Below are 14,588 nucleotides of genomic sequence, written 5' to 3' on the forward strand. Positions count from 1 at the left end.
AGACTGAAAATTTCTTAAAGACTACATTGGATCCAGATTCTTCCTCTGTAATCAAATAATTATGAGACTTTGGAGTCCCTTCATGAAGTCATTTCATTCTTTGGATCTGCTCTAGTGTACATATGAAAAGAAACTCAAACATTTGTACTATAAAAGCTCCAAAGTATCTTCTGGTTCTAAAAATCTTAACTCCAAAATATGTTTAAACAAAATACAATAAGAGCTTTAAACACAGAAAGTGACTTTCCCACAACTCATTAATGACCAAACAAAACCTCTAATAGCTAAATTGTAGGTTAAAGATGTAGATTTTTAAAATAAAACTATATGTCAGAAAATTGATAATCTACGTAAGTTGAGATTTACATAACTTTTAACTTATTGTCTCTGTTTCTGTATTCTGAATTCTTTATTCCTCTCATTAACAAAGTTGAAATAGTCATTGTATTTAGTAAAGCGAATTTTTAAAATATCAGTATAAATGCTTTGTTGAATGGATAACTTATGATCATAGACAGTTTATTAGAACCAATGGAAACTGAACTAACAAAAGTGGCAAGCATTTTTATCAAAGACAGAAGAAAAAACTGACAATCTGTTCTCCTATAGCATCAGCACACATTTACCTTTCAGAATGCTAAGAGTTCATATAGAAAAAGAGTCAGAACTAATGTGACAATTCTAGTTCTAGTCAGACACTAAAGAGGCTTTAAGGAAAATTACACATACTAATATGATTAAAGACTTTTATCTTTGATGTTATAAATGCAGTAAAAAATATTAAATAATGATTAGAGAGCCACTATCTCTCCTCTGTAAATAAAAGTGAATTCCAAGATGCTTAAAATCTATACTTTCTATAAAGTTTAACAATATCTTAATTAGATATCAGTCCTTCATTTCAAGAATCAACATTTAGATTAGGTAATAAAAAGTTCTTGTTAGAACATGAGAATGGTATATACCACCAATTTAGAGAATATCATAATAATTTATATTTAAAGGAAAAGATGAAGGGAGCCAATATTATAGATTCAGGATTGCAGCTTTAAGAATAATTCTCAATATAATTTTATTCCATTTGAGCAAAGTCCCAGGATAAATGTTACAGACAGACTTTTTGTTTCTCCCTTTCACTTGCATATGTTTATCTCAAAATAATAGACAAATGTATCCACCAATGTTTTCAAGGTAACTAACTGTGACTAGAATCTATATTATTTGGGAGTATATAAAAAAATTTAAGTCCATACAAATACATAACAAATCAAATTGTTCTCTACCTCTTAACTTCATCAAATTATTCACAGGTACTCTAATTCCAGCCTTCTAAACACTTCTTATATGTTCCTTCCTCTTTGTCACCACTAATGCTGACAATTTCAGTCTTTTTTCATCACTTTCTTGAACTACTGCCTTCACCTCTTCAACATGGCTACAATTTTAATCCTCCTCCAATCTACTATCCACATTGATGCCAGAGTAAACTTTGTAAAATATAACTCTAATCATGTCATTCCTTAAATATTCTTTGACAATTCCCCAATGCTTACAAAATATAAACACTCCCAAGCCCAGTCTCACATTTATTATTCTAACATACCATTCCCTACTAAGCCCTATGAGCCTACCATGTGTCAGGCACTATACTGAGTGCCTTTGTATACAAGTATATCTCATTTAATTCTTATAACCAGCCTGTGAATTATTACCTTCATAAGGAAACTGTAGTTTAAAGATATTAAATGACTTCTCCTTGGTCCTACTACAGCTAGTGAGTGCCAGCATCAAGACTAGAACTAATGTCTGTCAGAGTCTAACGCTTATGTTCTTAACTACTGCATTACACTGCCTCTGTTTTACATCAGAACGTTAGAATGTTAAATGAAAAACAACATAAGTATAAATTATTGTTGGCTCTCAACCATTTAAGCTCTAAGATATATCCACTACTGAAATCTACCATTGTAACAGAAGTCATTTTATGTTATTCCTTTATAGTTAATATTTATTTATATTCATTATTTTTTAAATGCTAGATTACCTTGTATGTGTGTCATGCTGTGCAGTACACAGAATATATTACCTCTAGTATATCGAAAGCCAATATCCTTATATGAGGCTGGTAGGGTAGGATGAAGCTTAAACAGTGGTTCTTGAACTTTAGTGTCAATCAGAATCATCCAGATAAAACCCTGGGCCCTTCCCTCAGTTTCTGATTCAGTAGGTCTGAGGTTGCATTTCTAACAATTTCCATGTGATGCTAATGCTGCTGGTCTAAGGACTATGCTTTGAGAACCACTGTCTTATAGGAATCATACAGCATAGCAGGTACTACTTCTTAGGTATTTGCCTTCCTTTTTTTCCCTTTCCCTTCCCATTCATATTATTCATGAACAGGGTTTAAAGAATCTTTTAAAGAATCTCTATTTACAAGGCAAGAACAGTGTAAGACCTAAAATCAGATACTCTTTTATGCTGGCAGAACACATACTTCTTTTTCCATTTATGTATACCTTGTTTAAATACAAAACAGCAGTAGCTTACAATAAGAGACAGATATAATAAAATAAAATGACTTACTGCTCTCAGTTTTAGCTTGAAAAATAAATAATTGTTATCTCTAAACTGTCTTCATGCCTTTTTGTGACTTAAAATTCAGAAAAGTTTCCTACTGTAGGAGGACATTTCCTGCTATTCAGTACACAAATTCGGAAGAATGGATTGCGGAAAGGGAGGCATTATGAAAGCCAGCATTACCACTCTGTCTTCTAGAGTGGTCACAATCAGAAATATATGATATGGTTATAACATAGGGTCCATCTAAATAGCTGTAACAAAATGTAGCATAAAGATTAAAGTCCTGCTGCCATTAACTGATCATTCCTTATATGTCAGACATTATGCCAGCCACTTTCACTAACATGGAAGTCAAAAGACCTGCTCCTTCACCCCAGTTCTCAAACTAACCAGCTAGGTCATTTTGAATAAATGATACAGCCTCTCTGAACCTCACTTTCCTTACCAGCAAACAGGAATAACATCACATTTCCTATCTCCACAAATGTTGAATATTACTTTCATCACACCTGATAAATAGTACTCTCCTTCCTATAAAATTAAGTTGGCTATAGCTATCAACAATTGTGCTGCTCTCCATTACTAAGTATGATACTAATTTGCTACAGTATTCTTTATTCTATTGGTTTTGTCCCAATCCTCACTTTAAGCCTATTTAAGAAAAAACAAAACTACTAAAATATCAGATTTTCAATGAGTCAATGGCACAGTTAAAAAAGGGACATTAGTGAGATAGATTTAACAACCAATGCAAGGTGTGGACCTTGTTTGGACCCTGATTCAAAATACTAACTGTAAAAACACATTTTGAGAACAATAAAGAGAATATTGATATGGACTAGGGGACTGATAATATTATGGACTGGTGTTAATTTTGTTAAGTGTGGTTAAATAATGAAATATCCTCATTGTTTTTAAAAATAAATACTGAAGTATTTAGGGCTAAAAGGTCATTATTTCTGGAATTTGCTTTTCAATACTTCAGCAAAAAATAAAAAAATATATAGCACAATATTTAGTACTGTTAAATCTAGATGATGAGATCATAGCAGTTTCCTATCAAATTATCTCTTTTATGTGTGTTTAAAGATTTATATAATAAAAAGTTTAAAAATTACAATATTAGATTTATAGTAACTTAAGCCTAAATGTCACTAAAATATGTAAGCCTTTCCAATGAGATAGTAATATATTGGAGAGTCATGCCATGAAAATAAAGTGTTAATGTTTCATAAAAACAGTTATGATAAAGATACATTTTTTTATCAGTAAACTTACCTCCTGTGTAGTGACTCTGAAAATTTAAGGCTGGCATAAATAAATTCTTTAACTTGAATATAAATATGAGGCACTGACTGAGACATGGGAAATTTCTTTGGGAAAGGTTGCTGTAGAAAAGAAAGTTAACATTGTTTTTGAAATTTTAGAAAAAGACACGTTAATCACCTAAAAATAAAAAATTAAACTGATTTCACATTTGAATTAATAGTAAATACCTGCATCAAAAACTCCACTGTTCTTGGCTGGGCACGGTGGCTCACGCCTGTAATCCTAGCACTCTGAGAGGCCGAGGTGGGTGGATCACTCAAGGTCAGGAGTTCAAAACCAGCCTGAGCAAGAGCGAGACCCCGTCTCTACTAAAAATAGAAAGAAATTAATTGGCCAACTAAAAATGTATATAGAAAAAATTAGCCGGGCATGGTGGCAGATGCCTGTAGTCCCAGCTACTCCGGAGGCTGAGGGAAGAGGATTGCTTGAGCCCAGGAGTTTGAGGTTTGCTGTGAGCTATAATGACACTACTGTATTCTAGCCCGGGCAACAGAGTGAGACTCTGTCTCACAACAAACAAACAAACAAAACTTTACTGTTCTTGATGCAGGTATTTACCATTATATTTCTATATTATTTTTGATATTTTAAAGAAAACCAAAATATTTCTGAAGAAAATAATATGGCAATTTACTCATCTCTTAAATCATCTTATCAGACTTCCAACAGCCAAAAAAAGCACATATTAATACCTCCAGTGTGTTCTGATGATGAGCATTCTGTAGGAGATGGCTAGCTGTCTGCTTCTATTTATCCATAATACAAGAGTCAGGGAGTCCATGAAAGTTATAGGCCAGCTTCCTAGCTCAGAGTCACCGAATAATTCTAAGACTCCCTTCACTTACCTTCAGTGAAGGCTTCCTGCCAATTCAAAAAGGTACTCAGTAAATTCCACAATGCCTAGAATACCTTGCAGCAGTTTTCTGACCACTGTACCGTGAAACACTGGTATGCAGCCAATGGTTTACAGTGTGCTTCTTGGCTAAACTACTCTATCAGCTAATTTCTACTTAAAAATTAGTCTCCAGAAGGTAAACTCTAAGATTTTTACCAAAAGCCCTTCATTTATACTTCATGTAGTCTAACATACCCTTCTATCTTCACATTTATTGCAATCTTGTTACATCAGTGAAAGTACACTCACCAAAGTCACCAAAGATCTCCTAGTTGTTAAACCCAGTGGACTACTGCAGCTTTCATGTTACCTGTCTTTGAAGAATCTGATAAAGTTGGCCCTATCCTGCTTTGTCAGATCTCTCCTTCCTTGGTACCTGCCTAACAATAGTTTTCCTCCTATTTCTCTACCTGCTCTATTCCTACCATTGCTTAATTATTGCCATGTTTTAGTGTTCTATCCTAAATCTTCTCTTTCTACTACATATATTCTCCTAGGACAATCTCATCTATTCTCATGATTTTCAATTACCATGCAAGTGCCAATATCTTCTAAATCGCCAACTCCAGACCAAATCTTTCTCTTGAAGTCCAAAGCCATATATCTACTCATTGGACACCTCCAATTGGCTGTGCCATTTGAGACATACTCAACAGGTCCAAAAGTTAAATTATCATCTTTTTCCTCAAACTTGCTCCTCTTGTATTTCCAATCATAGTGAATGCTACTACTATCCAAGGCAGAAACTTTTATCCTACCTGACCACTTTATTTCCCTTATCTCTCACACGCAAATAATCACCAACTCCTGTTGCTCCCACCTCCTAAACATCTCAAATCAACTTCCATGACTGTAACCCCCATTCAGGTCACCAATCTCTCCCATCAGGATAACTGCAAAAATCCTCTAGCTGGTCTCTCTGCCACCAGTCATATTCTTCTCCAATACATGCTCCACACATTAGCCAGAGAGATCTTCCTAAAGAACAAATCTGATTATGTTTTTACTGCTTAAAACCCTTTGGTGGCTTCTCATAGCCCTCAGAATAAAGGTGAAACTCTCTAACACTTTACAAGGGCCATTACAGCCCAGCCCTTTCTACTTCTCCAATTATATCTCTTGATCTTCATCTCTTGTACTCTATCAACCTTGACCTTTATGCTATAGAATTACAGCCTTTCTGCATGTTGCTTCCTTTATATTGAGCAGTGCCAACTTCTGTGAATTACAATTACCTATTTATTTTATCTGCCTTCACTTGACTATAGGCTCCTTGACAACAGAGACTGAAAATCTAGTACATAGCACCATGTCTGGTATATAGTAGGTAGATGATAAATACTTGAATTTATTTTAATGACATTAAAGACAGAATATGAATATGTTCTTATTTTAGCCCAATGGTTCTAACCAAATTAGCATAGCTATCTACAAAAAGATAGATTTTTCCATGAATCCTTAGTCTTACTCCTTTTTCATTCATAATTTATGCTGAAAATAACTCAAGTTATTTGAGATAGCTTTGTATCTTTTCTGATAGTTTTAATTAAAATTATATTTAAATTAGGAAAAAATAAATAAATACAACCAAGAAACTGTAACTAAATAATTTAATAACAGGTATTTATTTTTAGGTATTTATTTTTAAGTTGTCACATTTACATTTTCCACGTAGCTTTAACACTTTAACTATTAACAATAGTTCTTTTTAATGATGAATATTATATGGATCAATGAATACAACTCCTAAGGAGCTGAATCCCAAGAGATACTGCATATATTGGAAACTCCTTATAATAAGCAAAGTTAATCTTCCTTTTAATTATAAACCTATTCAGCATAGTTTAGTATAACTGGAGGGACTTTAGAGATTATTTAGTTCCACCTCCTTATTTGATAGATGAGGTACAATTCCCAAATATGGTCAGTCATTGGTCCAAGATAAGCCACAAGCAGAGCTAGCATATGAATCCAAACCTAGTCCAGTGCTCTTCATACAGATGCTAGCCTGAATAAACTCATTACCAGTAACTAAAACAAAATAAAACCAAGCCATGAGATGGAGAATACTCTGGTAATATTTCTTAACAAGAACAACTTTGGGTTTCAAAAAATATAGAATTAGAGTAATTATTCTGGTCTTTCATGTATATTAAAACACAACTATTAGGTATACACAATGGCAATGTAATTTATAACCTAAAAGCAATGCATTTAATTACTTGATTCTGCATTTAATGACTATTACATATAATATACTTAGTTTATGTATAAAACTACAACAAAAATTTATAGTAACAATTCACTCAGAATTCAGTCTTGCTCATGCTGATGGGATAAAAATATAGAAAATAACTTAATTATAAAGAGTTAGAAAAATAATAAAGAAGAGTAAAGAGAAAAAACAAGAATGAAGAAAATAAAAATGGTGACAGTTACAGAAAAAATATGATATCCTTTTCTGATTATATCTGATTCTACCAAGAGATACTAGATAGGTACAAGTGTGTATGTTTGTGCGTATGTATGCACGTACATGTGCATTCATGTGCTTCCAAGAATATCCTACAGGCTAGTCTACTCCCTTTCTCTACTCTGTCTTTTGTTCATATATCTTGACCCTAAAAATATATATTCCTACTTCAGGAAGAAATCCATAGACAGCTATTACCTTCACACATCATTTACTTAACTAAGATAAACTTTTTGCAAAAGGGTACTTATTTTAAAATCTTCCACAGTGATGGACATTTCAAAGAAATTTCCTTCTCTTTCCCTAGAATATACTCTTATTGCCATAATGTACTTATCTAATTTGGAACCCACCCAACATTAGTAGCACCTAATTTAGGAATCCACCTAACATTTGGGACAACAGCTTCTAGTATCCCCAGGAAAGTCCCTTCTTAACTTCATCAAAATAGCAGTGGTAGTAGTATCATAATATTTAAAAGTTAACAAAACAATTAATTTTCTCAAATAACACAACAAAACAATTGCTCCAAAAGAAACTATTTCTTATTTGCAGTGTCAGGTTAATGTTACACAGTAATACATATCATTAATTTGTTTTTAAGAAAATTATTAAATTCAAAACTAGTTGTACCTTTTCAAGGTCTGGATCTTGAAAGGGAAATTTACTGATGACACTTTTATATTCTTCTTCATTGACAATAGGGATGGGGCTATAATTATCTTCCTCAAAAATGTCCCTGTCAAGAAAGGAGAATTGAAAACTTATAAAACATATCATTTGAGTGCTATAAAAAAATATCTTAAATAAACCCAACTATTATAAAAGCATCTTTAATTTGTCAATTAAAGGTCCAAATAGGAAAACACTGCCTAATCATACAGAATTTTAAAATTTAATAACAAATAAGTGTTGTCTGTCAAAATCCATGTGCAATTTTCTCTTTCCACTAGTTTGTTTTACATCCTCTCAGCACTTTAGCTTTAGTTTTCTAGTCTAGAACAATTCTCAAGATGACACAATGTGAACAAGTTCATTATCCATAACTAAAAGTAGACCCAAGAAATGGGGAGTATTCCACTCATATTTCTTGACAGGAACAATTCTCAAGTTATATGTCTTGTGTTTTCTCTGTTCCTAATAGGATTATAAACTCTTTAAGATCAAAACAATGTGTTATATTTATCTCTCATAATGCTGTGATTAGAAAAGGACCTTTTATAGTTAGTAAGGCAGAGACATTTACTACTCATCAAATATCTACACAGCCCACACACTCCCCTTGCCGTTAGGCAGAGCCATATGACTAATTTTGGCCATTGGGCTATGAATGAAAGTGGTAAATGCTGTTTTGAGTCTGAAACATTTATGAGTCAGCAGTCCAAACCTTCTTCCCATGGTGACAACAAAGACGATATGTTGAGAGGGTTGAATCACCAATGCAAATATCCTGGATCTCTGACTATCCCACTGTGGATTTCCATGTGACTGAGAAAAAAAATGTCTGTGTTCACCCACTGAGATTTTAGGAATTTTTGTTGCTGCAGCATAATCCAGCCTGTCCTAATGTAGCTGCTGTCCGATCATCAATTTCCCTCTAATCGATAATTCAGTTTGATTAATATTTATTGAGCATGTATTATGTGCTAGGCTCTTGGCTGTGATGAAAATTCTCTACTTCATGAGGATAAAAGCTAACTCCCTGTTCTCAAATCTAACAGGAGAGATAGATATGAAAAGAAATTATAATATTTATAATGCTATGTTATACATACAATATAAGAGGTTCAAGGCTCAGAAAAAGGAAAAAGGAAGAAGTGACTTTATCAGAGTACATTGGGGGTATCTCATGGGAAGTTTTACAGAGAAGCTATAGATTCTCTGGGATCTTTGAAGATGAAAAGAAACACTTCAGATAAGATTATAGGAAAAAAATTTTAGACAGCTGGAATATACATGCAAAGGCATAAGGAGTGAAAAAGCATGAGCATGAGCATGTGTGTGGAGAGGTGTAAAACCACAGGTAGTGTAGCATTACTAAAGTGTAAAGTATGAGGGACATGGTGAAAAATGAGGTTCAGAAAGTGGACAAACTGAGGCACCAGATTTTATTCTGCAGGCATTGAAAGATTTTAGGCAGGGGAATGTCACAGGAAGATTTTCACTAAGGGGAAGATAAACTGAAAAAAGGCAAATAATGAATAAAGAGAGCCCAGCTAGAAAAACTGGTCCACGTGTGTCTGTTTAATTAAAAAAAAAGAAAAGAAAGACTGGAGAATAATCTAAATAAAAGGTAATGAGAAATTTGAATTAAAGCTATAATAGTGGGTACAGAAAGGAAGTAGCATAAATGAGAGCTCTTAAGAAGTAGAATATTTGGGAGGCTAAGGTGGGAGGATTGCTTAGGGCAACAAGTTTGAGACTAGCCTGAGCAACATAGCAAGACCCCACTTCTAAAGACAGTAAAATTAGCCAGGCACAGTGGTGTGCTTCTGTAGTCCCAGCTACTAGGAAGGCTGAAATGAGAAGATCTCTTGAGCCTAGGAGTTTAAGGTTATAGTGAGCTATGATTGCACCATTGCACTCTAGCCTGGGTGACAAAGCATAACCCTCTTTCTAAATAAATAAATACATACACAATGAGATATCACCTTACACCTGTTAGAATGGCTATCATCAAAAAGATGAAACATAAATGTTGGCGAGGATGTGGAGAGAGGGAACCCTTGTATATTGTTGGTAGGAATGTAAATTATTATAATAATATATCCATTATGGGAAACAGAATGGAGGTTCCTCAAAAAACTAAAATCAGAACTACCACATAATCCAGCAATCCCACTTCTATGTATATATCTAAAGGAATTGAAATCAGTATGTCAAAAAGATACCTGCACTCCCATGTTCATTGCAGCAGTATTCACAATAGCCAAGATATAAAATTGACCTTTGAATGGATAAAGAAAATGCAGTGTATATACACAATGGAATACTATCCAGGCTTATAAAAGAAGGAAATTCTGTCATTTGCAACAACAGGGATGAAGCTTAAGGGTATTATGCTAAGTGAAAGAGCCAAGCACAGAAAGACAAATACTACACAATCTCACTCACATGTAAAATCTAAAAACGTCAAATTCATAGAAGTAGAGAGTAGATTAGTGGTTACCAGAGGGGGGGTGGGCAGAGAAGGGGAGGTGAAATATTAGTCAACGGGTACAAAGTCTGAGTTAGACAGGAGGAATGAGCTTTTGAGATCTATCACAGCAAAGTGACTACAGTTAATAATAACATATATTTCAAAATTGCTAAAAGTAGATTTGAAATGTTTGTACCACAAAAAAATAAGAATGTGAAGTGATGCACAGGTTAATTAGCTTGATCTAATCATTCCACAATGTATGCATATATCAAAATATCACACTGTACTCCATAAATATATGTAATTATTTTTTAATTAAAAACAATAAATGTATAAGTATACAAAAAGAAATACAAAAATAAATAATAAAACATTAATGCTCATAATATAGTGAGAGAGAACTACACACAGATAAACTATAACAGTAGTCAGATTGTAAATTCTATCACAGAAGTAGCCAAGTTCTAATTACTCATCATTAATGATAACTTTTACTTTTCTCCCATTTAATTGTTAGGTTGTCAAATCACTACTTGTAAAATATTTGAAGATACAGGTCAGGGAAAAGTAAATCTTAAATTCTGCTACTTCATAAAAATTTAGGCAAAAAGCATGATCTAGAAGGGTGTTGAAAGTAGAAGTCAAAATATATATGGGAATAATGTATTACAACTGATATGTGATCATTTGTTCTCTTCCACTATTATTATGGAGGATAAAGTTAATCCTATCTCTATCTGAATGAACCCATTGGCTTCCCAGAGAAAAAAACACCACCTCATGGTTTCCCCAATCTTTGGGGAGCAATCTCACTACTACAAGGGATTAGAGAGGTAAGAGAGAATAGCTGGCTCAGTATAATCTATCAACAATAATAAAAATTCAAACACTCATATGAAGAAGCCAATTAAATAACATAAACTCTGTAAGTTTTTATATCTATAAAGATATACTGTATCACATTATATTGTAGCATTTATGTTATAGATTACCACCTACATCAATAAGCATTACCTCTATTCTTAAAATACTTAATATAAAAAATTGATGATAGTTATATATGACTCATCGGGATTGTCAATTATCCATTTTGGATGGTATCTTTACAATTTCACTCCTAAAGAATGTTAATATGAAAATAAAGATTTTCAAATAACAATTTGCTTAGTTGACTTTAATAGAAGTATATCATCTTGTGAGCTACTTAGGCATTTATAAATCATTTCAATTACAGGATTCAGAAGGTCAACCTCCATGGTTTTGAAAGCTGAAGAGGTAAGTGCTAAGTTGGTGTTAAATCATATTTTAATTTTAATATCATCAAGTATTATTGACACATTACTTCTATCACATTTTGGGAAAACCAGATGCAAGATCTCAAGACTTTTTTCCCTGAAAGAGAAAGAAAGAAGAAGAGAGAGCGAGGCAGAGACAAAGACAAAGACCAATAGAGAGAGAGGAAAAGAGAGAAAGAAAGGACAGAGGGAAGAAAGCTTTTCGTAATTAAAAGGGGAGGGCAAATTTCTCTTTCATGGCAATACAACCTGTGGACAGTGGTTAAAGCAAACGTAATTTTTTCATTTATATTCTTTAAAATTTTTAATCTAGTTATGCTGTTTGTAAAAATAGTACTTTCCCCAAACAAAATTTAAAAGCTATAAATTTATTATTCTAATATAAAATAATTTTGAATACTTATAGCTGTATAAGTAATAAAAAATCATTAATCATTTACTGGGAAAAATATAATCATTAATCATTTACTGGGAAAAAATAAAGATATTAGAACTAAAAGTAAGTATAATTTAAAATTGATTATAAATGCTGTAGCCACTATGGAAAACAGTATGGCAGTTCCTCAAAAACTTAAAGATATACTTATCATATGATCCAGCCTTCCACTCCTGGGTATAAATCCAAAAGATTCGAAAGCATGGACTCTAATAGATACATGTATATTGTACTCATGTTCACAGCAATGTGAGTTGCTTCATTCACAATAGCCAAAAGGTGGAAACAACCTAAATGGCCATTGATAGATGGATAAACAGAATATGGTATACATGGACCATCGAATCTTATTCAGCCTTAAGAAGGAATGAAATTATCACACATGCTACAACATAGATAAACCTTGATGACATTATGTTAAGTGAAACGATCCAGACACAAAAGGACAAATACTGTATGATTCCACTTATATGAAGTACCTAGAGGAGTCAAATTTTAGAGACAAAGAAGAATGATGGTGGCCAGAGACTAAAGGAAGAAGGAAATGGGGAGTTATTGTTAAATGGGTGCAGAGTTTCTGTTTGGGAAGATGAAAAGTTCTGAAAATGGATAGTGGTGATGGTTGCCACAATGTGAATGTACTTACCACTGAAATGTATACTTATAGAAGGTTAAAATGGCAAATTTTATGTTATGTATATTTTACCACAATAAAAAATTGATTATAAGCAGTTTTATTGCTACACGCAAAATCAATTACTTGAACATTTGACAAACTTATTCATTATATTAAGTCACAATGGCTTAGACTAACCTGAAAACTCCAGTCCATTTCTTAAGCAGTGTTTCATTGTATTGATCCCTTATTTCAAATAAAAGGTCAAAAAGTCTATTCACTGGAAAACCATAACCCTAAAATTAAAAAAATGGCAGATATACAAGTCAAATGTATTTAAATATTCATAAAAAAAAACATTGGGAATACTAGGGAATCACTGGAAGGGATCACTAGATCATTTTGTATGTCATTCCCACAGTCCAGAAAAAGCGATATCCTTCTGACTTCCTACTAGATTGCACTAGGTGAAAAAGAGGTCTAATAAGAGTTTTATGGGAATGGAATAATTTTTTCCATTTCTTTTCTCTCTTTTCAGTCAGGATTACAGTGTAGCCTTAAAAAGTATTAGAATCAAGCCTGAAGAAAAAATTCAAGATAAGTATCTACATAACTGTGTCTTGGGAATTGGTACCAAAATATTAATAGCACACAAGAAGAAAAGGAAACAGATTCTGTCTGAAACATGCTGGCGTCCTTTTGCACCTTCAATTTAAGATTGACTTTGTTGTATACAGAAATTTACATCTTTCCATCAAACATACACTCCCCAAAACTTTATTCCTTTCCAACTCCAAACTCAATGAAGTCTTACCCATATGAGTACCTAACACGTTCTCTCTGCTGGCGAAGTTGTCCATTTCCTCTCCAAGATTTATTTCTTCATTTGCTCTTGATCCTGTCTCCTACAGAAACCATTCCACAGGTTGTCTATCCACTCTATTATGTCTTTCACTTCCACTGGCTCGTTTCCCTAGGCTAAATAAACATGCTAAATTTTCTCCCATCTTTAAACCAAGAACAACAAGAGACTAAAAAAGCCTCCCCCTCAATTTTCTATGGCCTGCCAGCTGCCTCCCTCTGTCTCTCCCTTCATAGCCAAACCTACTACAGTCTAACTCCCACTCCTATTCCTTTATTTAAATTACTCTAAACAATGTCATGTTATCTCCTAAATATCGAATTCAATAATCTCACTCTACCTGACCTCTCTCTGTTGAAACTCTTCTGCTTCGAATTCTGTAACATCCCTCATTCTCTTTGTTCTCCTTTTACATCTGTGAATAATCCTTCCTGTTTCCTTGCTTAACTTCTATCTCTATCCTTCAATCTTTTCTTCTAGCTTTCTAGGGTAATCCCAAGCATAAAGACTTTAACTACTACCTGGTCTTACTATTCAAAGCTATATCTCTAGCTAGGCCTCTCTAAATTTCAAATATTTAATTCCAACACTTCTTACACATTTCTACTTAGCCAGCAAGCACATGAAAGTTAACTTATTTCCTCCCTTTCCGGCTAAAACAAGTGTTCTTCTTATTCCCTTTCTATAATAATAATCCTGTCATCAATCCATTTTATCAATAGAGAAACTAGAAAACTAAACTTCCCCAAGCACATTTAATCAGTCACCAAATTATTTTGATTTTACCTCCTTTACAAATCAAATCTATCATCCTTCATCATCTACTCACCTTTCTTTCTTCCAGAAATATTCTCAATGCCACTGCTTTATTTCAGGTCCTTAATCTCTGGCCTAGACCATTGTAAGAGCTTCCTAAACTGAAATTCCAACAATCTGTCTCTCTCAACTTGATCAATTTCT

General features: G+C 33.4%; 1 protein-coding gene across 7 annotated transcripts in view; it reads right to left on the reverse strand.

The window, feature by feature from the left end:
• EXOC6 (exocyst complex component 6) overlaps nt 1-14,588 on the reverse strand; it is a 198,179-nt gene that overhangs the window by 84,073 nt on the left and 99,518 nt on the right. For all 7 annotated transcript variants that reach the window (XM_012766013.2, XM_076009976.1, XM_076009977.1 and 4 more), the window contains 3 exons: nt 12,965-13,062; nt 7,911-8,016; nt 3,859-3,968 (listed from right to left, as the gene is read on the reverse strand). In XM_012766013.2, coding sequence (XP_012621467.2) covers nt 3,859-3,968; nt 7,911-8,016; nt 12,965-13,062 — 314 coding nt within the window. The remainder of the gene's footprint in view (nt 1-3,858; nt 3,969-7,910; nt 8,017-12,964; nt 13,063-14,588) is intronic.

Source organism: Microcebus murinus, chromosome 14 (genome assembly GCF_040939455.1).
Source record: "Microcebus murinus isolate Inina chromosome 14, M.murinus_Inina_mat1.0, whole genome shotgun sequence".
Taxonomy (NCBI): Eukaryota; Metazoa; Chordata; class Mammalia; order Primates; family Cheirogaleidae; genus Microcebus; species Microcebus murinus.